This window comes from Suricata suricatta, chromosome 3 (genome assembly GCF_006229205.1).
Source record: "Suricata suricatta isolate VVHF042 chromosome 3, meerkat_22Aug2017_6uvM2_HiC, whole genome shotgun sequence".
Taxonomy (NCBI): Eukaryota; Metazoa; Chordata; class Mammalia; order Carnivora; family Herpestidae; genus Suricata; species Suricata suricatta.
The window spans coordinates 121614876-121642441 of NC_043702.1; the positions used below are offsets into that span (position 1 = coordinate 121614876).

The following is a 27566-nucleotide window of genomic DNA, read 5'->3' on the forward strand; positions in this document are numbered from 1 at the left end:
GTTTGTACTTGAACTCTCATAGATAAGCAATAACAGATGCACATTTAAAATATGTTTGGGAACACTTTCTCACATAAATTTGAAACATCAAATGCAATTCACAGGATACAAGCTGTTTTAACATCTCTAATTCAGAATATAGAGGCCTATTTTTTAAAAACTATCCTTTGTAAACTTAGATGGAATAGTTTTAGATGAGCATTCTCTTTTCTATAAATTATATATACTTTATATAAACTTGATTGTAAATTGCTAATCCATCATATGTGTATTCTATTCTAATATTTTATTGCTATATTCACAGATATTGTCATGTAGACATGCTTTGTTATTCAGGGTTGGTTATTCATCATGTGACATTTTCAAGACCCTGAATTCACCATTTTTTCCTGCCCTTTAGTGGAACTAATTTTTCTTTGTTTTTAAGGAATTTTGATTCTAAATCTAAAATGTATTTGTGGCATGTACATGGTTTCAACTTCAGGTACATAAAATATAGTCTATTTTATTTAAATATAAGGCAAAGAGACCTGTTACTTGAACTGCATATTCAAGAACAGGGACAAATAAAATGTCAACAGAATGTTAATTTATTGAATTATATTCTGACTTAGAAGCAACGGGGTGTAGATTATTAGATCTAAACTAAACAGGAATAATTTATAGGCATGTTTTAGGGAGCAATGACCTAATTATCCAACAGACAATTGTCTCATTCTAAACTTGGCTGTCCTTGTGATGGCTTAACCAAAGGTGTGTGTATATTTTGCATCCGTTTGTGGTAGACTGGTTTTTCTCAAATATTTTCTGTCTGTGATCTGTGTGTAAAGTTGTTAGCACACAGTGATGAGTATATTCCTTTGGTCAGTTGTTTTTTTAGCCACACTACCTTATTTAACTTCGAGATAGGTATTTTCTCGACAGGTACTTCACACAGACCTGTTTCCCTATCTTTTAACCCCTGTGGCTGTCACCATATGTACTGCTCATTTCCTTCTGTGAAGTCACTGGGGGGAAGAAACTGAGACTCTGATATGCTTCTGTGTCCCTGGACTTGGAGGGGGAACCTGATAATTTCTGCCCAGTTTCCAGCACAGTCTGTGAGCTCCATGTGACCTGTGCCAAGCTCCACACTAGTTGCTAGGGGTGAAAATATATAAGAAAAAGAAAAAAAAATTTTTGTCTTTAGGGCTTGCCTAATAATTGAAAAGTAGAGAGAAACATATGTAAAAAGTTAAACTGACACATTCTCCACTTACTTCACTTGCTTCTTTGAGGAATTGAAAAGAACAACAAATCCTTGAGTCATTCGAAATAATGAGAATGCTGCCTTTAATATTGATTTTTATTGGTTACAAATGCCAGTTAGGTTCTTATAAAAATGTAGCAGATGTAGATGTAAACTTGATACCATAACTTAAAACTTAAAAGGATGTTGCAGCGCTGCCCTGTTGTGGTACCTGATTTAAGGAGGAAACGTAAAAAAATCATAATGAGTTTGGAAGGATTCACATTTTTTTGAAGAAATTTTGTAATCAGTTCTATGATTTAAATTTTACCCTTATAGTCTTCTTGAACCATTTCCCCCTAGATTACTCTTTTACTTATTTTTAAAGATAAATGGCCTAGCATCTATTATGTCCAATAAATTTTAGTATTTTCTACCTCAAGAACTATTCAAATACAGTATTATATGGACTGGGTTTTCAAAAGCATATACTTTTGCAAATATAAATATGTTCAAATTCAGCCTTTTGATGTAATCTGACTGCCCCACTTTTCCACCAGTGACATAGACTAGGAGCATTTATGATGGGGCAGAAAAAAGAAGCATTGTTCAAATGCTTTAGAAACCTAGTACTTTAGAAACCTAGCAACTTTGCACATTTTTCATCTAATTTAAACTCCACATCTAAACTTTCTTTTAAAGGACTGATCTGGGAATCAGCACTCTGGATATTTTTTCCAGGGCTTGTCACTGGCAAGCTTTGGGTTCTGGCAAGTCATTTAGCCTCTCTGTATCTCAGTTTACTGCTCTATCAAATGGAATAATAAATAATCCCTGTCTTGTGTACCTTTCAGTGTTGTTGGAAGATCATATTATTGAAGTTATGTGAAAGTGCTTTTGAAAACTGTGGTGTAGTCTGTAAAAGTGAGAAAGTTACACACACATACACACACACAGAGAGAGAGAGAGAGAGAGAGAGAGAGAGAGAGAGAGAAAGATACACAGAGGAATTTGATTACTAGTTGCACCATTTTACTTTGTTATGCAATTTATGATGCCTGGAGTATGATTGCCACTGGAATATTTTTTTAGTTGCTGATATTGTCTCCAAATGAGACTCAGAGGTAAATGTTCTTTCCATTTGTATGCTGAGCTGGAGTACATTTCAGTGTGACATGGGACAATTATGAATATGAAGAAATGTTCATTTCAAAATCACTTAAGAGGTTGTGGTATTTTTTTGTGCTTTTAAAAATTAAAAAAATATGGTTGTAGCTATAAATTTTAAGGTTGGCAGGAATGCTGTTTCCATCAAAGAAGAAAAATCAAGCCATATTTGAAGACAATTATGTAAGTATTTTTAAGTTCCAAAGATAGAAAATTAAGGTCTGGAGGTGAGGAAAAGAACTATTTATTTCATGGGATTTTTAGAGAGTTGCCAAAAGAGGCGACCACCTCTCAGATTTATAGGATGATGATAGACCAGCATTTTACACGCAGACATGTATATTTTTTTCAATTGGGATGACTGTTGTTCTAAAAATAAAAAATAAAGAAAATAACAAATTGCTAAACCTAGATTAACAGAATATTAGTTCTACAGAGTAGTGTTCAGGACATCTCAAACTTCTTCCTTCTGCTATTGACCTTATTCTGCTATGCTGAAATGCGTGGCACTTTTTTTTCATCTTCCAGCTATTCGTTAAACATGGACCGTAAAATATGTACCATGTGTAATGTGTCCAAGTAAGCACTGCTGTAGGCTTGCTTTGGAATTTCCTGATTTCTGAAGGCTTGATCTTTCAGCTGTAATATAGTTTCTGAACCTTAAAGTCCAATATTTCAGGAGAAAATGTCAACTTTCCTCATGACTTAAGGATTTTAATTTATCATTCCTCTCTGTTGGACAAAACCCAACCGTACATTCTATTTTTTTACACAATTCTAGTTTTTGTTTTTTAAGAAAACAAAAGCTAGTCCAATTGTTCTTTTATTCACTTCCCCTCATTCTTTTATAATCCTGCTATATTTGAGTAGAAAAGCAAACTTGTTAGCTGAATGCCTTGGGAAGTGAACTTTCACATTCTTGTGCTTGTCTTCATTTGTTCCATGGGCACAGTTTGCCTTCTGAGTTACTAAGGCTTATGAAGTTCAGTGGTTTAAGAGAAAAATGGGCCCCAGGTACAGACCATTCGAGTGATGCAACCATGCCACCAGCAGCAGCCCAAGGTTTGTTTTTCAATCTGCTGGGTATGTAGGTCTCAACACCTGTTTTCTCATGGTTGAAATGATATAGTGCACAGATTTCAGTTCTTGTTACATGAGTACCATGAAAATGCTCTTAGTTGTAATATTCATTTTATCTTTTCTGATCCTCTGGAATGTCTCTTGCCATTTTACTAAAGGTGGTATATGGGAACCTTGGCACCAAATTCCAGAGGAATCTTGGTTTTTCCCTTTACATTCTTACCACCTTCTTCTCCTTCTCCTTCTCCTTCTCCTTCTCCTTCTCCTCCTCCTCCGTCTCCTCCTCCTCAACCTCCCCTTCCTCCATCTCCTCCTCCTCCCCCTCCCCCTCCTCATCCTCCTCCTGCTAATACATAACTGCATTCTATTATAATAGTGTTTCTAGTTCCTATCCTTACATGAGAATGTTCTCTCTCTTGTGGAATCAAAGTTTAGGTATTATAGCAAGATTATTCTTTTGACTCATATGCAAATTCAGGAATTAAATGCTTGGTTGCTTACTGGGACTGGTATCAGGTAGTTGAACAACCCGCAAGGGCATCATGAGCATCACCAATTCAAATAAGTTATGAATTCTAATGTTTCAAGGACTCTTTTTAAAAATAAGCAGTCTTCGGGGTGCCTGGGTGGCTCAGTTGGTTAAGCCTCCGACTTCAGCTCAGGTCAGATCTCACGTTTGTGGGTTTGAGCCCTGCGTCAGGCTCTGTGCTGACAGCTAGCTCAGAGCCTGGAGCCTGCTTCCAGTTCTGTGTCTCCTTCTCTCTCTGTCCCTTCCCCTCTCATGCTCTGTCTCTCTCTGTATCAAAGATAAGTAAAACATTAAAAAAATAAATAAATAAAAGAAAAAAACTCAGTAAACAAAAATAAAAATAAGCAGTCTTCAGCTTTGCTCTTTCATTCTCAAATCTGTTATGTTGAACTTTATCTTCATCCTTAAAATGGATCTTAAGAGGCGAGTCATCCTGCTTTGATAGGCCCCCAGGTTCTGGAGGGGTTTCTCGCCTAATATTTAGCCTCTGATGGCTTCACTAAAAAGTTCCCCGCAGGGGGAATTGACATCATGTAGTTTTCTTCCTTTTTTGGCTTCTGTCTGATTGGATGGAGCCAGGTCGGCATGTGATAAGCTGCACTCTTGGGACTTTCAGCAAATGTTCATAATCTTCTTGGGGTAATATAAAAGAACATTTTGAAAGAGCTTCTTAACTCCAGAGTGATGCTGTCCAATAGAACTTTCTGAAGGGGTGGAAATATTTTATAATCTGTACTGTCCAATACAGTAGCCACTAGGCACATGTATCTATTGCGTAGCTTAAATGTGGCTAGCCAAACAGAAGAAATATAATGAAAGGAAGTGAAAATTAAATTAAATTTTCATTAAAGTTTTCATTTATACAGCCACGTTTGGCTACCAGCAACTGTATTGGATAGTATAGTTCCAGAGTGTGGTGAATCCAACTCATTGCTCTGAGTCCTTCATCAGTGGGCCATACTTTACTGGTGGGTTGGTGGTGGCTACTGTGGTGGTGGTAGTGGTAGCTACTGGAAGAAAAAAAGGAGATACCTTTGTTAGCTGCTGCTAAGCAAATCCCAAGTTTTAGGAGTACGCAGTCAACTCTTTAAATGCTCTGTGTAAAGGATGGGCTTTTCCTTATGCTGCCTTAGTCCATATGTTGCCATTTTATTAGTATTTTCTCTATCATTGTTACTACTAAAGTTTCATTTAATTCCAAGTCTCCTCTACAATCTAAACATAGTAGTGGAGGGAGGGGCACACCCTAACATTTGCCATGGAGTCTGTGTCTCTGACAGACTCCATTTCCTTAATTCACTTGTATCCCCTACAGATTGACTTAGAGTCAACCTTAGACTTAGGCTCCTCTTTTTTCTTTCTCACTTCTTTTTCACTTTTCAGCCCATTGCAGTCCTGTTTATATCATACCACTCCACTAAGACTGCTTTTGGCCGAGACAAACAGTTAATCCAGTAGACAATTCTGAGTCATTTTATACCTCAACCATTTCTTGTTGAGTCCCTTTGCTTCAGTACCCCTCCACTGGCTCCTGGTTTTCCTTTCTGTTCTAGCCACTCCTTCTTAGTTGTATTTTGGAGCTCTTTATCCTCTGATCATGGCTTAACGATTGTTTTTTTAATCACTGTGTTTTCATAGATCCTCTTCTCTTCTCACTTCCTGCACTATCCCTGACCAATACATCCCACTGCAGTGGTTTCTTTTACCACCTTTGCCTGATGATTCTAATTCTAGACCAGGATTCCAGGGCTTTTTCCTGAACTGGGTACCATATTCCACTGCATACTAGGCATCTCTACTTGTGTATCCTATCGAAGCCTCAACCAAATATTCCTAAGTTACACTCATGTGATCTTAGAATTTACTCCTCCTCCATTGTTCTCTCTCTGTGAATGGTATCTCCCAGTTGTTCAAATCAGAAACCTCAGCATCATTCTCTATTCCTTCTTCTCATCAACTTTGTTTCCCACCATCTTTACTAAGTCCATTTGATTCTGCTTCTGTAATAGCTTTTGAATTTATATATTTCTTTCTGTCATCATCACTAATGTGCTAAAGTTAGCTTTTTCTTGTCTGGTTACTTCAACAGCCTCCCTGCCTCTTGTCTTGTTCATTCCCATTCTTTCCAGGTGCCCTGTTACTTTCAGAATAAAGCCTAAACTCATTAGTATAGTTTCCAAGGTCCTGCAGAATCTGTCTTCTGATTACCTCTTGAGCCTATTCTATTGTCACTATTACTCTCTATCCCACATCCTAGCTCTGCGCTCCAGCCAGACTGACCACTGTGTACCATCGTGCTGCAGCACATGCCTGTGGCACACTTTGTCAAATTATTTAAATTCCCTATTGCAGATAAACATTAATAATCTAGTTAACAATAACTTTGGTATGTGTGTGTGTGTATGTGTGTGTGTGTATATATATATATATATATGTATATATATATATATATACACACATGTATATAAAGATACTAAGATGAATGCAACACACCATCAGCCATCAAGGAGCATACATGCATACATTGTTGGAGGGGAGTTAGAGACCTGCCTATAATGAAGTCTTGTTTATATAATTCAGGTACAGACCAAGAACTTTTGGAGCTCATGGGAAGGAGAGATAACTGCAAGTTTCTAAGAAGGCATAATGCAGAAATAATACCTGATTTACTTTGAAGGTTGGGTAGGACACCAACGGTCAGAGAAAAGGGTTTGAAGCTGGCTGTTTCCTGTCTTCCCTGCTTAAGAGTCAATACTACCCATTTCAGGGAGGTAATTTTTACCAAAACACTGCTTTGATCATGCCATTTGCTGGCTCTGAAACTTTGAATATTTGTGCTGCCTCTAGTGTAGGGGCCAAATTCTTCATAATAGGCCTCAACATACAGTTATTGTACTAGATGGCTTTTAAGGTCATTTTACAAATGTGAGTCTATGATTATATAATTTTGCCATAATAGTTTTACTTGCCACAGCTTCCCTACATGCCTCATTTTTCTACCTCCTGGCTTTGCTAATACTGCTCCATTCTCTTGGAATGCAGTCAGTTGTCTCCCTTTATTAAAGTTTAACCTCTTTTCAAGTTTTCTGTGAAAATCTTAAATCACATTAGATCAAAATAATCTTTCTTTTCTTTGAACATTTGGAGAAATTACTATGCATAGGACTTATTTGGAAAATGGTCACACACCCTCTTGGTGCTCTCTTTTGTTATTTGAATTTCTTATTGTATGTGTACGGACAGGGATAGAAATGAATATGCAAAATAAATTTTGAGCTAAAAGGAAACATGTTTTTTTCTTTCAATGAATTCCATTGTACTCTTATTTTTACAAAGATTTAAACCTCTTATTCTATCCTTTTAAGATCATTAGGTCTTAGAAAATTAAACTAAATAAACCTAATGTGTATATTGGCAAAGCTTTCCACAGTGACTCGTGTGTAATAGAAATTTATATAATTAAAAACAAACACACACAGAGTAAGAAGATATAAGGTAATTATATCCTACATTTGGAACAGAAGCACTTTATTTTTTAGCTTTCTGTTATATCTTCATGTACTTATTCTTTTTTTTAAATTAAATTCTAATTAACACAGTGCAATATTGGTTTCAGGAATAAAATTCAGTGATTCATCACTTAATTACATCACTTACTGGGTGTATTGTTTATCACAAATGCCCTCTTAGTACCCATCACCCATCTAGCCCATCTCCTACTTGCCTCCCTCCATCAATCCTCAGTTTGTTCTGTATCATTAAGAATCTTTTGTGGCTTGTTTCTCTTTTCTCCCCATCCTTCCCATATGATTATCTGTTTTGTTTCTTAAATCCCACATATGAATTAAATCATATGGTATTTCTCTTTCTCTTATTGACTTGTTTTGCTTAGCATTATACATTCTAGCTTCATCCACGTCATTGCAAATGACAAGATTTCATTCTTTTAATGGCTGAGTAATATTCCCTTGTATACATATATACATACCACATCTGTAAAAAAATTTTTAACATTACTCATTTTTGAGAGACAGAGTGTAAGGAGGAGTGGGTCAGAGAGAGAGGAAGACACAGGATTCAAAGCAGTCTCCAGGCTGTCAGCACAGAGTCTGACGTGGGGCTCGAACTCATGAACCATGAGATCATGAACTGATGCTTAACTGACTGAGCCACCCAGGTGTCCCCCACATCTTCTTTATCCATTCATCAGTTGATAAGATATTTGGGTTCTCTCCATACTTTGGCTATTGTTGGTAGTGCTGCTATGAACATTGGGGTGCTTGTGCGCCTTTGAATCTACTTTTGTATCCTTTGGATAAATACATAGTAGTGCAATTGATGGATTGTAGGTAGTTCTATTTTTAGTTTTTTGAGGAATCTCTATACTGTTCTACAGAGTGGCTGCACCAGTCTGCATTCTCAACAACAGTGCAAGGAGGGTGCCCCTTTCTCCACATCCTTGTCAACGCCTGTTGTTTCTTGTGTTGTTCATTTTAGCCATTCTGACAAGTGTGAGGTGGTATCTCATTGTGGTTTTGATTTGTTTTGTCCAGCCATCTGGATGTGTTCTTTGGAAAAATGTCTATTCATGTCTTTTTCCCATTTCTTAACTGGGTTATTTGTTTTTAGAGTGTTGAGTTTGATAAGTTCTTTATAGATCTTGGATACTAACCCTTTATCAAATATATCATTTGCTAATATCTTCTCCCATTCTGTAGGCTGCCTTTTAGTTTTATTGATTGTTTCCTTTGCAGTGTGGAAGCTTTTTATTTTGATGAAGTACCAATAGTTTGTGTATTTATTCTTTTTTTTTTTTTTTTGGTTTTAGTCAGTTTTATTAGAACTCTGTTGATCATTATACAGTCTTTTTTTCTTCTTAGGCAAAGAGTTTATTCTTTCTATGTTATTTGTGTTTTCTGTATGTATCTCACTATCAACACTAGGTAAATTGGAGACTTTTTCATATTTATATCTTCTACATAGTGCCTTGAAGATAACTTGGTGCCCTAAAATTTTTGACTTATGTCAAATTAAAGCATTATATATAGGTATGATTTCAATATTAAAGATATAACCAGTTAAGGGATCTATCACCAAGAGTATGTCCAAAGGCTCAAATTAACTTGCAAGTCCTTACATGGTTTCTCATGAGTACATTTTAATTTTTATTTATTTATATTTTTAATTCAATTTTATTTATGTTTTTAGTTTGTTTTTTAAAATTCAAGTATAATTAGCACACAGTATTATTGGTTTCAGGTGTACAATTCTATACATTTCTCAGTGCTTATCAAGAGAAGTGTACTCTTAAGCCCCTTTATCTCTCACTCATCCCCCACCAACCTCATCTCTGGCAACCGCTATTTGGTTCTCTTTATTTAAGAATGTTTTTTATTGTTTGTGTCTTTTACCTTTGTGTGTTCATTTGTTTTGTTTCTTAAATTCCATATGTGAGTGAAATCATATGGTATTTGTCTTTCTCTGTTTTGTTCAGTTAGCATAATACCTTCTAGGTTCATCCATGTTGTTGCAAATGTCAAGATTTCATTCTTTTTAATGGCTGAGTAGCAATTCATAGTGTGTGTGTATATACAATATCTTTCTTCATTCATCTATCAATGGACATTTGGTTGTTACCATATCTTGGCTTCTGTAAATAATGCTGCCATAAACATAAAAATTCATATCTCTTTTCAAATTGTGTTTTTGTTTCTGTTGAGTTAATATCACTTAGTGGAATTACTGGATCATATGGTAATTCTATTTTAAATTTTTTGAGGAATCTCCACACTGTAGCTCAGTTCCTCAGTGGCTAAACCAGGTTGTATTCCTATCAATAGTGCATGAGTCTTCCTGTTTCTCTTCATCTTCCCTAGTACTTATTTCTTCTGTTTTTGCTTTGAGCCATTCTGACAGGTGTAAGCTGATATCTCATTGTGGTTTTGATTTGTCTTTCCTTGATGATTAGTGATGCTGAGCTCTTCGTGTGTCTGTTGGCTATCTGTATGTCTTCCTTAGAAAAATGTCTAATCAGGTCCTCTGCCCATTTTTCCTTGATGATTAGTGATGCTGAGCTCTTCGTGTGTCTGTTGGCTATCTGTATGTCTTAGAAAAATGTCTAATCAGGTCCTCTGCCCGTTTTTAAATTGGATTATTTGGTTTTGAGGTGTTGAGTTGTAGAAGTGCTTTATATAACCTGTATATGTACCCATTATCAAATGTATCATTTGCAACTATCTCCTCCCATTCAAAAGGTTTTCTTTTCATTTTGTTGATGGGTTCCTTTCTGTGCCAAAGCTTTTATTTTAGTGTAGTCCCAAGAGTTTAATTTTGCCTTTGTGTCCCGTGCCAAAGGACAAATACCTAGAAAAATGTTTTTATAGTTGATGTCAAGGAAGTTACTGTGTATGTTATTTTCATAGGAATTTTATGGTTTCAGGTCTCACATTTAGGTCTTTAAATCATTTTATTTTTGTGTATGGTGTGAGAAAGTGGTCCAGTTTCCTTCTTTCATGTGTAGTTGTCCAGTTTTCCCAGCACCATTTGTTGAAGAAACATTTTCCCACTGTATTTTCTTGCCTCCTTTGTTGTAGACTAATTGAACATAAAAGTATGCATTTATTTCTGGGCTCTCTTTTTCTGTCCATTGATCTCTGTGTCTGTTTTTGTGCCTGTACCATACTGTTTTGATTATTACAGATTTGTAGTATATCTTAAAGTCTAGAATTATGATACTTCCCACTTTATTTTTCTTTCTCAAGATTACTTTGGCCTCTCAGAGTATTTTGTGGTTTCATACAAATGTTAGTATTATTTGTTCTAGTTCTATGAAAAGTGCTGTTTGTATTGATAGTGATTGTATGAAATCTGTAGATTGCTTTGGGTAGTATGGATATTTTAACAATATTCGTTCTTCCAATCCATGAGAATGGAATATCTTTCCATTTGCTTCTGTCATCTTCAATTTCTTTCATCACTGTTTTATAATTATAAGAGTATAGATCTTTCACCTCCTTGCTTAAGTTTGTTCTTTTGTATTTTATTCTTTTTGGTGAAATTATAAATGGGCTTGTTTTCTAAGTTTCTCTTTTCGCTATTTCATTATTAGTGTATATAAATGCAACAGATTTCCACATAATTAATTTTGTATCCTGAGTTTACTGAATTCATCTTTAGCTCTAGTAGTTTTTTGGTGAATTCTTTAAGGTTTTTGCTATATAGTATAATGTCATCTGCAAATAGTGACAGTTTTACTTCTTCCTTACAGTCTGGATGCTTTTTACTTCTTTTTCTTGTTGGATTTCTTGTCTGGGTAGAACTTCTAGAACATTGTTTCGGGGGTGGTTTTTTTTTTGCCTTTTTTTTTTTTGTAGTTCATTTATTTATTTTGAAAGAGAGAGAATAGGGGAGGGGCAGAGAGACAGAAGAGAGAGAATCCCAAGCAGGCTTTGTGCTGTGAGTGCAGAGCCCTATGTGGGGCTAGAACTCACAAACTGTGCAATTATCACCTGAGCCAAAATCCAGAGTCGGCCGCTTAACTGACTGAGCCACTCAGGCATCCTCCAGGACTATGTTGAACAAAAGTGGTGAGAGTGGACATCCTGGTCTTGCTCCTGCTTTTAGAGGAAAAGCTCTTGGTTTTTCATCATTGACTTAGATATTAGCTGTGTGTTTTTCATATAAGGCCTTTATTGTGTTGTGGTATGTTCCTTCTAAGCCTACTCTGTTTGAGAGTTTTTATCATAAACCGATGTTGTAGTTTCTCAAATGCTTTTTCTGCATGTGTTGAGATGATTATATTGTTTGTCTCTTTTGTCAGTGTGATGTATTACATTGATGGATTTACAAATATTGAACCATTCTTGCATCCCTGGAATAAATCCCACTTGATCATGGTGAATGATTTTTTTTAATGTATTGTTGAATTTGGTTTGCTAATGTTTTGTTGAGGATTTTTTGCATCTATGTTCATCAGAGATACTGGTCTATAGTTTTATTTTTTTGTAGTGTCCTTTTCTGGTGTAGTATCAGGGTAATGCTGGCCTCAGAGTGAATTTGGAAGCTTTCCTTCCTCTTCTATTATTTGAAATAGTTTTAGAAGTATAGGTATTAACTCTACTTTAAATGTTTGGTAGAATTCACCTCTCAGGCCATCTGGTTGTCAATTGACTTTTGCTCGTTTTGAGTTTTTTGATCACTGATTCAGTTTCACTGCTGGCATGCGTATGTTCAAATTTTCTATTTCTTCCTGATTCACTTCGGAAGGTTATATGTTTCTAGGAATTTATCCATTTCTTGTAGGTTGTCCAGTTTGTTGACATATAATTTTGCATAATGTTCTTTTATAATCCTTTGTATTACTGTGGTATTGGTTGTTATTTCTCCTTCATTTCTGATTTTATATATTTGAATCCTCTTTTTGGTGAGTCCAGGTAAAGATTTATCAATTTTGTTGATGTTTTCCAAGAACAGCTCTGGTTTCATTAATCTGTTCTTTTGTGGGCTTTTTAGTCTCTGTTTCATTTGTTTCTGCTCTAATTTTTATTATTTTCTTCCTTCCACTAGCTTTGGGCTTTGTTTTTCTTTTTCTAGCTCCTGTAAGGGTAAGATTAGATTGCTTATTTGAAATTTTCCCTGCTTCTTGAGGTAGGCCTGCACTGCTATAATCACCCCTTTTTGAACAACTTTTGCTGTATCTCAAAAATTTTTGAACATTGTGTTTTCATTTTTAGTTCTTCTTTGATTTCTTGGTTGATGCATTCATTTTTATTTAGCCTCCATGTATTTATGTGCTCTCCACATTTTTTCTTGTGATTGATTTCTCTTTTCATACCATTGTGGTCAGAAAAGATCCATGATATGATTTCAGTCTTTTTGAATTTGTGGACCCTTGTTTAGTGACCTAACATATGATCTCTTCTGTAGAATATTTCATTTGCACTTGAAAATAATATGTATTCCACTGATTTTAGATGGAGTAATCTAAATATATCTTTTAGATCCATTTGGTTTAATGTGTCATTCAAAGACATTGTTTCCTTGTTGATAATTCTGCCTTGATGATCTATCGATATATGTAGGTTGTTATAGTTTGCTACTATTATTGTATTACTGTCAGTTTCTTCCTTTATGTCTATTAATGATTGCTTTATGTGTTTAGTTGTTCCTATGTTGGGTGTATAAATATTTACAATTGTTGTGTCTTGTTGGATTGTTGCTTTTGTCATTATGTAGTGTCCTTCTTTCTCTTTTTTGTAGTCTTTGTTTTAAAGTCTGTTATGTCTGATAAAATTATTGCTGCCCCAGCTTTCTTTTTGCTTTCATTTGCATGGTAAATGCTTTTTCCATCCCTGTACTCTCAATCCTCATGTATCTTTAGGTCTGAAGTCAGTGTCTTATAGTTAGCCCATAGCTGGGTCTTGCTTCTTTTTATCTATCAGTCACCCTATGTCTTTTGATTAGAGTCCATCTACATTCAAAGTAATTGTTGACAGGTACCCATTGCCATTTTGTTACTTGTTTTCTGATTGTTTTTGTACTTCTCTGTTCCTTACTTCTCTTGCTCTCTTCCCTTGTGGTTTTGTGGCTTTTTTTTAATGATATGCTTGGATTGCTTTCTCTTTATTTTTTGCTTATCTATTACAGAATTTTAGTTTGTGGTTACTCTTAAACACATATAGAACATTTACGCATATTGCAGTCTATATTAAGTTGATGGTCACTTAATTTGAACATATTCTAAAAGCACTAAGTTTCCACTCTCCCCTTGCATGTTTTATGTATATAATGTCAAACTTTACATCCTTTTATTTTGTGAATCTCTTGACTGCTTTTTATAGATATAATTTATTTTACTGCTTTTGTGCTTTAACTCCCATACTACTTTTATAAGTAATTAATTTTTATTATGTTTGTATTTTACTGTGAAATTTTTACTTTCATGATTTTCTTACTCCTGAGTATGGCCTTTTCTTTCCACTCAAATAATTCTCTTTAATGTTTCTTGTAAGATTGGTTTAGTTCTAATGAACTTATGAGTTTTTTCCTTTCATTACTTTGAATAAATGATGCCACTCCCTTCTGGCCTGCAAGACTTCTGCTGAAAAATCAGCTGATAGCCTTATGGGTTTCCCTGTATGTAACTGTGTTCTCTTGTTGCTTTACAAATTATCTCTTTATCACTTTTTGTTATTTAATTATTATGTGCCTTGCCATGGAGCCCTTCTTGGATTGTTTTTGTTGGGGGCTCTCCATGCATCCTGGAATTGGGCATCTGTTGCCTTCTACAGATTAGGGAAGTTTTCAGCTATTATTTCTTTAAATACATTTTCTTTTTTTATTTATTTTTTATTTTTTTTATTTTTGATACAGAGAGAGACAGAGCATGAGAGGGGGAGGGGCAGAGAGAGAAGGAGACACAGAACCGGAAGCAGACTCCAGGCTCTGAGCTAGCTGTCAGCACAGAGCCTGACGTGGGGCTCGAACCCACGAACGTGAGATCTGACCTGAGCCAAAGTTGGAGGCTTGACCGACTGAGCCACCCAGGCGCCCCTAAATACATTTTCTGCCTTCTTTTCTCTCTCTTCTCCTTCTGGAATCCCTATAATGCAAATGTTATTATGCTTGATGATGTTGCTGAGTTCCCTTAACTTATTCTCATGTTTATTATTCGTTTTCTGTTTGCTGTTCAGTTTGTTTTCCACAACTCTGTCTTCCAGCTTTATGATCTAGTTTTCTGCCTTCTCAAATCTACTGTTGATTCCTATAGTGTATTTTTAATTTCATTTATTGAATTCTTCATCTTTGATTGGTTCTACTAGTTTTCTACTTTTTGTCTTTTTGTCAAAGGTCTCACTGAGATACTCCATTCTTTTCTCAGGTCCAGTGGGTATCTTTAGGACCATTACTTTTATTTTTTTATCAGGCATATCACTCACCTTCGTTTCATGTAGCTCTTTTGCTGCGGTTTTGTCTGTTCTTTCATTTGTGACATATTCCTCTGTCTCCTCATTTTGTTTCACCATCTCTGTTTGTTTCTATGTGTTAGGAAAGGCAGTTGTGTTTCCTGGATCTTGAAAGTAGTGAAGTTACAGGAAGAGGTCCTGTGGTGCTCTGTAGCACAGCATCGTCTATTCACCAGAACTGGGCGCTTCAGAGGTGTCTCCTGTGTGGGTTTCATGCACCTGCCTGCTGTGGCTAAACCTTGTCTGCCTTCAGTGCAGTTAGCTGCAGCGGTTCACTTTACCCTTTGTGGGCAAGATTTGGTCTGTGTGCTCTTGAGAGGCCAGTTGGGGGTCCCTGTGGACTTGTAGCTGGGTGATATCAGTAGTCAGACCAGAGGACTGATTGTTAGGGCTGCAGAGTACCTCAAACTGCAGGGCTCTCTCCTTGTGCTGCCTCTTGGGAGGTTTTTTATGGTGGTGCGGGGGGTGGGGGGGGGCTGGCAGTTAGACCAAGACCCTCTGCTGGGGCTGCAGATGCACTGATCAGCACTCTCTCCACACTGCCAGGGCTGCAGTGGAACTGGTGTGTGTAGTTCTCTGCCCCTGGCACCAGGGCAGGAGTCCCCCTGGAGTGTTGCCAGCCCCCCCTGTGGCTACTTGCGGCATGGGATGTGGCAGGAGCCACTTTGGAAGGATTCTCGCAGAATGAGGCAGGTTGGATGGGGTGAATCCACAGGAGAATTCAGGGGTGGGGTGCACAGTGTCAGCAAGATAGGTGGAGGGCACTCAAGCTGGTTTCCACAGATATCTGGCTATCTAGGCTTGAGCTAGGGCAGGGGTTCCGGGGGAGAGAGGGGAGGCAGGGAACAGTGGGAAGAAATGGCACTTGCCAGCTTTTTTGTTCTTGGAAAAGTGTCCTAAAGATGTCACTCCAGCATGTGTTCTGAGATTACTAAATAAATCTCCTTCCTATATACCTCATGTGCTTTTCAAACTGCTGCTTCTATGCTGTTTCTTGGTGAGATTGTTTGTTGTCCTATCTCATTAAGGGCAGAGACTCAGTTTCTTATTGCTCTCCACATCTCCCAGAACTAAGCCTGCTGATCTTTAAAGTATTGGAGTTAAGCCCCACCAGTCTGTAAAAAACCCTAGCAATTTTCAAAGCCAAATGTTACAGGCACTTGGATTTCTAGTGTAGGTCTCCTGTGCCTGGCGTGCCTGGTATGGAGTCTGTTTCTCTATCTTCTCTGCTTGTGGTGTCCCTCCCATTTGTGAGTAGTCTCACCAGGAGCTTGGTTCCCCACCATGTCTTTGCTCCTCCTACAGTTTTTGATGTGGCCTCCTCTCTACAATTAACTGTGGAAAGTCTGTTCTGCCATTTTTTGGGTCATTTTCTGCTCTGGTTGCACTGCTGTGGCTGTTATGTAGGTGTGTCAGTTGGACCGGGTGAGCTTAGAGCCCTCCTCCTCTGTCATCTTCCCAGGAGTCTTCCCAGTTTTAAATAAGTATTTTGAAATGCTTTCAGTTCAATCATCATTGCATATATAAGAGTTATGATAAAGAATGTTTTCTAACTAGACAGATTTTTTTTTTGGTATTATGTTGCTTATGTGGTAATTTCAAGTATTTAAGTACCTCATTAATAAGTATCTTTGTCTTTATGGGGCCAGTTGCTATGAAAAGATTATTCTTTAAATCAAAAGTAAAGTTAATTTAGTATTTGTTTTAAAACTAATATTTGAGATTAGCTTATATAATACATCTCTTTTCCTTTCTTCGTATTTTTAGAATATGGTAGATCCTAACTAGGATTCTACAATAGATAAAGTTTCTGACAGTGCAAAGTCTCTTCCCTAATGGCAGTCATAAACTTCTGAGAATAACTTTGCATCTCAAGGAATATTGGATGTAAAAGGAACCTAAGAAGGATAGCTTCGGTCTGTTGAGGGTCAGACTATTGATTTTGGCACAGGTCATGATCCCAGGGCTGTGGGATTGAGCCCCACATTAGGCTCTGTGCTGAGTGTGGAACCTGCTTAAGATTCTCTTTCTGTCTATCTGTCTGTCTGTCTCTCTTTCCCTCTGACTCTCTCCCCTGCTCATGGGCACACACTCTCTCTCTTTCATTAAAAGAAATAATAATAAATAAAAGGAACCTAAGAAATAGCTAGTCCAGTCCCCCATCCCTTGTTTCTCTTTATCTATACACACACACACACACACACACACACACACACATGTGTCTCTTTCTCTCTCTCTCTCTCTCTCTCTCTCTCACACACACACACACACACACACACACACATGTCTCTCTCTCTCTCTCTCTCTCTCTCTCTCACACACACACACACACACACACACACACACACACACACACTATAGTTAAGATACTGACGTCCATAAGAGCCATATTTTTTTATTAAGGTAGGAGTCATCAACAATCTCTATATTTTGCTTTATGTTTTGTTTTTTCCTCTTATGTGATTTTAAGGGGACCTACACATAATTCAAAAGTCCCTGATAGTTTGCCTGCTTTAAACACCCATGGGTCTATCATAATTTGAAATGATCATCAATAGTTGGTGATTTATTTTAAAACATTTTCCCTTAAGAAGACCCTAAAAGAGAATAATGATGCTTGGAATGGATGCCTGTTGCCATGAAGGTGGCATGTCACACTACAACTGCAGCTGTCCCAGTTCTTCCCAGAGGAGGAGAAACCTGCAGTCCCTAGAGAAAGAAAGTGTGGCCCAGATCTGTAGCCCCAGAGGAGTGATATGTTACACACACTCCATGCTTCAGGGCCTGCTGGGTGGCCAGAAGTCAGTGTGGAAGCCTCAGACCCCTGGCCACAGCCTGATACAAACAAACTTTAGCTCATTTACAATTTCATCACAAAAACCTGAATAATTTAAATTTGGATTATGTAGAGAAATGGTTGGAGAAAGATGAATTTCATAGCGATTAACGGAAACAAGCGTTTAACTAAAAACTAGAAAGATAACAGCAATGAGGAAAGAAGAAGCCGAAACCCTGAATATAGCAAATTGAAAAACAACAAAAATATACACATAATATCTTTAGTAATCATATACTGTGTGCCCGGTTATCACTGGTGCTTTCTCAGCCTCATTTGAATGTAGTATATATTTCTTCATGGGTTTGAGTGAAGGGAAGCAGCTTAAGAAGCACTGGAGATTATAGAAGATGGCTATTTTGAACAACTGTTCTATATGTGTGATTTATTATGTGCTCCTGAATCATAATATCCCATCATTTAAATTTTTGTTTGGGGCACCTGGGTGGCTCAGTTGGTTAAGCATCTGACTCTTGATTTTGGCTCAGGTCATGATCTCACAGTTTGTGGGTTTGAGCCTTACATCATACTGTCAGTGGAGAATCTGCTTGGGATTCTCTCTCTCTTTCTGCCCCTCCCCAGCCTGCAACTTCTTTATCAAAATAAATAAAAATAAATAAATTTAAAAACATAAATTGTTGATTGATGACTTTAATCTATCTTTTCTCCATTTTATACTATTTCATCAATCTCCAAAATAGCTTCTATAAACTATTAAACAGCCAGTGAGAGGATTCAGTATTATTAGTCTTCTCAGAATTACCACCAATGACTTGTGTTTTCTTGTATCAATAGGTGTTTACTCATGGATTCACTGAAAAAAAAAAAAGCCTTTAATTCTTTTGAGAGGGAGAGAGAGGAACATTACATATAAGTATCTGGGCTCCGGGGATAGATTGTTGGTCATATCAGGCTCTTACCCCCTTTTTGCTCATGTTTTAATGATATCAGCCTCATTGGACTTTTCATTCAACAGATATTTGTTGAAGCCAAAGTAATTTCTAGGTATTGGGGATATGGAACAGACAAAACCATCTGCTCATAAGGAGCTTATGTTCTAATGGAAGAAAACAGAAAATAGGTACACAAATCAGTAAACTATATAGTATGTTTGAAGATGAAAAGTGCTGTAGAGAAAAATAGAACAGTATAAAGAGAATGAGAGTCCTGGAGGAGGGAGGCATATAATTTCAAATAGGGTGATCATAGTAGGTCTCACTGAAAAGGTAAATTTGAACAAAGACTTGAAGGAGATACTATCAAGAGCCATGCAGACATATGGGGAAAGTGTATCAAGGCTTCAGGTGGGAGTGTGCTTTGTGGGTTCGAAAAAAAAAAAGGAGTCAGTATGGCTGGACCTCTCCAATGAACAAGGTGGGGAGAGTAGATAGTTCAAAGAGGCATAGGGTGGGGGTCAGTCTAGTAGGGCCTGTTTTACCCTGAGTAAAATGGTACTGCCTAGTCAAATAGAATGTTTTGAGCAGAAGAGTGGCAAGGATCCCCTTTTTAAAAGGATTACTCTGGCCTTTGTGTTGAGAATCAATGTTAGGGGGACAAGTGTGGCAACAGAGACCCAAGTAAGTGATCACAACCACACAAGTAAGAGATAATGGTGGCTTGGACCAATGTGTGAGCAATGAAGGTGGTAAAAAGATAATGAATTATATTTTATTTTATTTTACTTGTTTTATTTATTTTTAAAGATTTTTGTTTTTAAGTAATTTCTACACCCAACATGTGGCTTCAACCTATAACTCCATGATCAAGAGTCGCATGCTCCACCAACTGAGCCAGCCAGGCACCTCAAGAGATTGAATTTTAATATGTCGTTGAATTTGAAATACATACTAAAAAGCAGAGTCAATAGGATATGCTGATTATTGGATATAGAGTGCAAGAGAGAGAGAGAGAGAGCAAGAGGGAGAGGAATCAAGGATTTTGGCTTAAGCACTTGGAAATACGGAATTGCCACTAATTGAGGACGGGGAAACTGTGGTGTAGCAGGTTTTATGGAGGATATCATAAGTTCAGTTTTGGCACATTAAGTTTGAGATGCCCATTAGACATTCAAGTGGAGAGGGTGAGTTTTTAAAAACATTCATGTGCCTGGAGCTGGGGAGAAAGGTCCAAGCTAGCCATCACTATAGGAATTATCAGAATGTAGAATTCAAAGCAATGAGCATTTCACAGAGAGTTTGGGATCTGGAATCAGACTAACTGTACTTATTAGTTGAGTAACTTTGGGAAAGCTACTTTTCTTCTCTGTGACTCATTTTCTCCATCTGTAAAATGAGAAAAATAATAGTAACTATCTTATGGGGTTCAAATTAAACTTCAAATCAAAATCACTAATCCCTGCAAAGCACTTAGAACACGACACATACTTAATAAGTAATAACTTATTAATAACTTAATTAAGTTATTAATATTCAGTACAACTTTTCTGTATACAGACTAGGACATCACAAACACTTGCAGAAACTCATGTTATTGATATAGCAATACAGCTTTTTATCCTATGGTGTTGTTTTTGTTTTGGGCTTGTTAATTGGCACTAATTCCCCTTAGTTGGTTTTGCTTCCAAAATTAAACTGCTTCTAGAATTTGCTTCCTGGATTTTTGGTATTTGCTCTACTTCAGTTGTTGATATATTTTGAAAGCCTGTATGTATTGTGATATCTCTTACTTGTTCTTGTTCCCAAAGTTTCTTCAGTGCTGTTCTCCTTTGCTTTTCTTAGTGCTCAGCAGAGAAGCAGTCAGGTTCACAAGAAAAACACAATTGGAAATCAGGTAGGAATTTTTTAAATAATCAATGCATGCATGCCCTGACCCCCAAATTGAACTCAATCGCTTGATTGACTGTTTTTTAATGCAAATTAATCATGTGGAAATTTTGCTGAAATTGCAGCTTTTTGTTTTGTTTTGTTTTTGCTTGTAAGGTTTTTGGAGTGCGTTGCATTTTTTTGCTACCTTATGCACTAAACTTTATTGATTTATTTTAAGTAACTTTTCTGCTATTTGCTTTTCAAAATTGACTCCTTGTGTCTTACTCTGCTTGCTTATGTTACCCCTAAATTTGATTTAACATCAAATCTGTGAGTCAGTTCAAGGTTAAAATATGGTGAGTAGTTGCATGAGCTTCTGGTGCTGCTGACTAGTTCACACATTTGCACAGCTTGGTAACAGTGAAGGGACAGCTCATAAAAGAAAGGCAGTTGTTGGATTTAACCGCTGCCATACCAAATTTTTGTTGGTGAATGAAGATGTTAATTCCTAAGAAGATCTGATCTTTCGAGTTTTTGTGTTTTGGGCTGACCAGCTGTCTCTGACTAATAGCGCTCTGCAGAGATTGCATTAACTCTGACAGTTTGCTGTTTCTTTTATGTTTTATGTGATAATGAATATTTGCATTGTTATTTCTTTTCAAGTCAAAACAATGATGACTTTATAGTTTTTTTAAATTCAGAGGTACAATTATTGAACAAATTGAAACCTCTGCTCTAGAAGTTTTTCCATTGTTTTGAAAGGAGAAGAGGTAATAACAGACTTTATTTTAAAGACTTTTTTTCTGAACTAAAGCATATAATTCTTTGCTATTTCAGGGAACCAATCTTCCGCCTTCAAGGCAAATTGTACGAGCTAAGTTCTGTAAGCTTTACTGTTGCTTTTTCATTTAGCTTCCGAAGGGCAGAGTTTGTCTTTAACTGATTAACTCAACTAGCGCTTGCTACTAATTTTTTTTAACTTAGGTTGTCTTGTCCATAACACTCTGTCATTGAAATAAAAATCCTCTTAAGAGGGTTCATCCCTTCACTGCTAATAACTTGCTGTGATTGAAAGGTATGAACTAGTAAACTCTAAAATGCTGTAATAATAAACCCTTAACACTGTGGGTGCTTTGATATTTCTCTAATTTTAATGGGCCTTAAAATAATTAAAATCATTAATGATCTTCATCTCTGTCCCTTTATGCTCTGTTGTTACAAGATGTAAGCCTTTCTCTACAACTTGTATGATAATGTTTCCAATAAATGTAGTTGGTGCTTCTAAAAGGTGGGTGACTATTAAACATCTGATTTTTGATGTCTTTGTTATAAGTCAACTTAATTATAATTATTTTTATTTATTAAAAAAAAAACAAAACCAAAATTACATCAATTCCTATCTTACATGGCTTTAAAGTTGAATCTTTTAAAAACCAGATACTATATCTCATTTTATGGAAGAGTAAAGTTAATGTCAAATTACTGGCATAGATATTTTTAAAAAGATAAAAATAAAACACCAAAAAAATTACACTCTCATTTCTACCATGGATGAAGCAGCTTTAAAGTCTTTCTTCCATTTGTGCTCAAGTTGAGGCTGAGATTGGAGCATGGGCCAATTATTTGTCTCATGATATTTTGGAAGAAACAAACTTTGAAACTAGACCTTCCAGGATTTAAATTCTGCTCTGTCATTTAGTAGCCATGGGGCCTGGGATAAACTGAACCCAAGTTTGCTCAGTTGTGTGATGGGAAAAATAGAAAATATTTCTGTAGGATGATTCTTAGAATCCGAAATAATTTACCTAGTGAGGTTATTAGCAACTCAATACTGGATGTATGCCCTGCAAACAGCAGAAAACTTGCTCCTAGCAGGTAGGTACTGTTCTTGAAACTTTGGGGAGAAAAATATAAAATATAAGAAAATTACAAAAGTTACAAGATGAGAACCATAAAACACCTGGGAAAATTTGAAGCAATGGCAAATTATTCTGAAGAGTGCAATGCCCAGATTAAGGCTAGATATATGGTATAAAGGACTTACCCATAAAACCTGCCTCCTGGTCAGAAGCTTCTACCTCATAGAAGTTTATACTTATTGGAAAAGTGATGGAATAGTGACATAAATGCATATTTTAAATCAGATTTGAAAGGAAACTCCGATCAGTTTTCAATTATATATTGCTTTCAAATGCTAAAATAATGCTAATGGTTTCTATGACTGTACTTTCCCTGAATACTTGAAAGCCCACACATTATGGAAGTTTTAAAACTCAAGAAATAGAATAGGGTGAGTGTTATAATAGAATACAGATCCCTACCCCAAACCCTTAAGGTCATATGTACCTTTAATGTCAAGAACGTTTTGGATTTTAGATAAAAAGTATATTGCATATATTATATATTACCCAATATTCCTGTGGGGTCAGAGGTAGAACCCTTTTATTAAACACATTATAGTTCTACAGTAAAACAAATGAATAGTCCCACTAAGTAGAAATAAATGAAAGGTAAACATATTTTCCTGTCAGGTTGGGTTTTGCTGCTTCATTTTTGTTTTGTTTTGTTTGTTTTAAAACGAAAACGTTTTACTTTGCAAGCAAAATGTTATGATCCTGTGTATCTTATATTTCAGGATCAAATTCAGTCATTCAATGCAATGTAGTATATTTTAGAGAATCTTTTATTGTTTTTAGCTGCTGACCAGAAATGAGCCATAATTACTTGAAATCACTTCTTTATGAATCTGAATGTCTGAGATTGATTTGAGTTTTTATAAAGTTTTTGCCTATCAAGAAGCTCAAAGTCAGAGGCCATCGGAGCCCAGACTGTTAACTGATGCTGTGGTTGAGGGGGCTGAAATACCCTGTGCTATCCTAGCAAGTGGTTCATCCATTCTGATATTCCCTTCGGGCTCCTGGTTGTAAGAGATTCTTCTGTGCAGAATCTGCTCTGAAATAATTTAGAAGGATTTAAGGAAAGCAAAACACCTCTTTAAAGTCAATCCCATTAGTTTTTGGCTCCCTAGAAAATTTTCATATTGAAAGTTCCACAAGTCAATGTCAACATGTGTACAAAAAAATGTGAGCACACGACTAGCCTAAAGTTGCACTGCCCAATAATTTAATGTAACCTTCATTCATCCCTTCACTCATTAGATATGTATTCAAAACCTAAGAGTACCCAAACATGTGGTAGGTGTTTAGAACAGAATGATGACTAAATCATGGGTCCTATCCTCAAGGAGCTCACAGCCCAGTGGGGATGATGGTAAGTAAGCATATTGAAGTTGGCCTCCTCTTTCAAGGCTAGCTCCTTCTGATCCTTCAGGTCTCACTGAAATATCACTTCTGGAATAGTCTGGCCCTGAGAATGAGGATCTAAAATCACCGTCCTTCCCCTGTGTGTAGATATTATCTATTATCTTGTTATCTTATTTATTTTTTCATTGTCCTTCACTAGGACCCAAGCTCCATTACAGCTATTTTTTGTGGATTGCTGAAAGCTGTGGAGTATCATGTAAGGTTTTAAGCACATCATAACATTTTAGAAAGATCATTCTGCCTATATGTAAAAGGGTTTTAAAGGAGAATAGGATTAGAAAAAGGAGACTAGTTAGGTGGCTGTTATAGATGAGATTATGGTGATCTGGGCTAGACTATGTGTGATGGATTTGAGGAGAATCTGATGAATTCAGGACATAATAAACAGGAAGAGTCTAAAGGATTTGTGATGAACTGGATGTTGAGTTGAGGGCTGGGGATTATCAGCAATGCTGTTTAGATATCTGATTTAGGCACAGATGAAATGGAGGTGCTGTTCATGGAGCAAGAAATATGGTAAGAAACTTAGATTTGTATTCAGAGTTAGGAAAGGTAGATATATTGAATATTAGTCACTGTGGGAGATAGGAGTAAAAATGTCCAGAGGGCATTTGAAAAGTGTCTAGAGTTGAGAAGAGACAGAGAACTATTTATTCCAAGATAGTAGGGAGCCATTGAAGGATATCCAATAGGAAAGGGATATCATCTAACTTGTTTGGTAGAAAGATCTGTGTGTCAGCCATATGGGATGATTTGGAGGAGTAAAACTAGAGATTTGGAAATTGGTGAAGATGTTTTTGAAATAATTCAGGTAAGAAAATACAAATGTTGGTAGCAACAGGTATGTGGAAGGGACAAATCCAAATTATATTTAGAAGGTGAGAAGAGTTGTGAATAGTTGTGGAGTTGGGAGGAGGGAGTCATCTTTCCAGGCTATGGCTAAGGGGATCCATTGGCAAAGGGAGTGCAGGCGAAGGAAAAGCAGATTTCAGGGGAGATGTGAGAAGGTGGTGATTTCAATTTCAGATACATTTTTTTGTGCCTATTGGAGACATCAGGAGGGTTGAGGCTCAAGACTTGTCTAGACTGGATGTATATGTTTTATAGCTGTCAATGTATATACAGTTAAAGTCATGGGAGTAAATGAGATTGTCTCCAATGGTTAAAAACATAGAAGGAAATAAGGGGTTTAAAGGATAATGGAGAAATGAGTTAGGGCAGCATGAGGAACTAAAAAGGAGTCTAAGAAGTGAAAGAGTTAGGAAAACTTGGAGAGCAGTGTAATGAGAGGCAATGAAAGAGAACATTTCAAGGAGGGAATGGCTGACTAGTATTAGATGCTTCCTAGAGCTCAAGAAACATAGGGGGGTTGTCATAGGTGGACTGGGAGTGTTGGGGATCACCTTAGGTAGTACCAGTCCTTTTGGTCTTGTGAATCACTCTTATAGCTCATAGCTAGAAGGTGGCATAAAGCTTAGAAAGCAAACAATGGAATTGATATCCTGAGCTGGGTTTTTATTTTTCCAGGAAAGCAGCAAATAAAGTCAAGAGAACAGAAGGGTTAAAGTTTTGAAAAGATGGGTTGAAATAACGAATGGTATATAATCTCATTTGACTAGTTTTGATTGATATATTAGGCCAAGTCAACCAACTAACAAAAAACCCCAGAATTTCAGTAGCTTAATATAATAACAGTTTAATTCACCCTGATATAATAATCCAATGAAGGTCATTGAGATGTTGGTGGTGAGGGTAGGGGGCATCCATCCCTGGTTTACATGGTCAGTCATGGACTTTAGAATCCTCATTATCCTTCTAACAGATGGGCAAGAGAAAGAAGCCTAAGTGAGGGAAGTTTTTAAGGACCAGCCTGAAAATGTCACACATTTTTTTGTATTTCCATTCCATTGATTGGCCAGAACTCAGTCATTTGGCCTCACCTAACTGCAGGGAAAACAGAAAAATATAATCTGAACTTGTACCCAGGATAAAGAAAAGAGGAGAGATGGTGCTGACTGAAGATTAAAAGGAAATGGGCAAGACACAGCACTGGGAGGTGGGGAGGGAGGTTTACTGAAATTGAAGAATATGTGTACAGTATTCCCTTTAATTGATGGAGGATACATTCCAAGACCCCCAGTGAGTGCCTAAAGTTGTGGATAGTACTGAGCCCTACATATGTGTCTTTTTCTATACATACATATCTGTGATAAAATTTAATTTATAAATTAGTCATGGCAAGAGATTAACAATGATAACTAATAATAAAATAGAACATTTATAGAAATATACTGTAATAAAAGTTATGTGAATGTGGTCTCTCTCAAAATATCTTCTTGTACTCATCCTTTTTGTGATGATGTGAGATGAGATGAAGTGTGGAGAACAATGCAGGCATTGTGGCATAGTATTTGGCTATTGACCTTGTGATGATAAGTCAGGAGTATCCCTGCTTCTGGGCTTCAGTTGACAGCAGGTAACTGAAACCACAGAAAGTGAAACCTCAGATAAGGGGGGACTGATGTACCGGGATTAAGGGGAAAAGGTGGTAGGGTTGATGGTTGAAGTCAGTGAGTGGGATGCTGTATCCATGATAGGCAAGAGAATGGCACCTAAAACAAAGTCAGAGATGTTATTGGAATAAGAAGGAACAGACACGGGAAGAAGGGAAGGACAAACGATAACTACAGACATTTGTAGAGCATTGTTTGTCTTCGGAGGGTGTGGGCAGCTGAAGAGAAATGGAGATGAAATTTCCTGGATTTAAGGTCTAGGATATCTTGAAGCCAGGAGGATTACATGATCAATAATCCATTCCTTTAGTTATAAGAATCTAGGGCAGGAAGGCACAGCTGACATGCTTATTGGTCTAGACTGTATCCATCAGTAATTGTACAACTAGGAGGAATTTTTCCTTAGGCAGGGAGCAGGGCTACTTGCAGAAGCTTGAATATCAGAGTGCCTTCTAGTCCTGGCTTATTGTCTGTTTTGTTTGCCACCAGTGTGCCTTCTAGTGCTCCAACTTTAGATTGGAGTATGAAATTTAGCTTTCCCAAACCTACCAGTTAACCTCTGGATAACTGGAATCACAAAGTTCTTGAATTGTTGGCAGAAAAGACCTTTCTCATCAGAGCAGATGATGATCTCATCCCTCCCTACTTTCTTGAAAGTTAGCCTCTTTCCTGCAGGTCTCAAAAAATTATCAATACATGCTCTACAGGTTTAAAAAAAATACCAGCACACCCAACATCCTGAATTTTGCCTAAGTCTCCTAGTTATTCAGCCACTGTAATTACATGTTTGAGACCAATGTTAGGAGAGGTGAGAAGTTACTCAGCTATTTTGCAGTGGCTAAGAAACATCGCCAACGTCCTAGGCTGCAGTAGAGGGCGCTGCGCATCCCCTCTCCTCATCTCTCCATTCAGCTGATTCTACCTTTCTGGGTCTGTCCTCAACTTCCACCCTCTCCTGACTTCCCAGGTACTATTATCTCTATCCAGGATTCTTTCAGGTGTAAATTTCAGAAAAATTTACTTACACGACCTTGGAAAAAAGTTAACTAGTTAGTTTACATGTTGGGATATTTCAGAAATAAAGTTAAGTACTATTGAACCCATGGTTCAAACAGTGTCAGAATGTACTGAATGAACTGTTTCCATATTTTGCTTCTGCTT

At 36.9% G+C, this 27566-nt stretch overlaps 1 protein-coding gene across 7 annotated transcripts in view; it reads left to right on the top strand.

Annotated features, from left to right (window-relative positions):
- The window catches only part of DNM3 (dynamin 3), a 561021-nt gene that overhangs the window by 242524 nt on the left and 290931 nt on the right, over window positions 1-27566 (top strand). For 4 of the 7 annotated variants that reach the window (XM_029935046.1, XM_029935043.1, XM_029935044.1 and 1 more), the window contains exons 13-14: window positions 20543-20594; window positions 21407-21436. In XM_029935046.1, coding sequence (XP_029790906.1) covers window positions 20543-20594; window positions 21407-21436 — 82 coding nt within the window. The remainder of the gene's footprint in view (window positions 1-20542; window positions 20595-21406; window positions 21437-27566) is intronic. The other 3 variants (XM_029935045.1, XM_029935047.1, XM_029935049.1) reach the window with 1 other exon arrangement.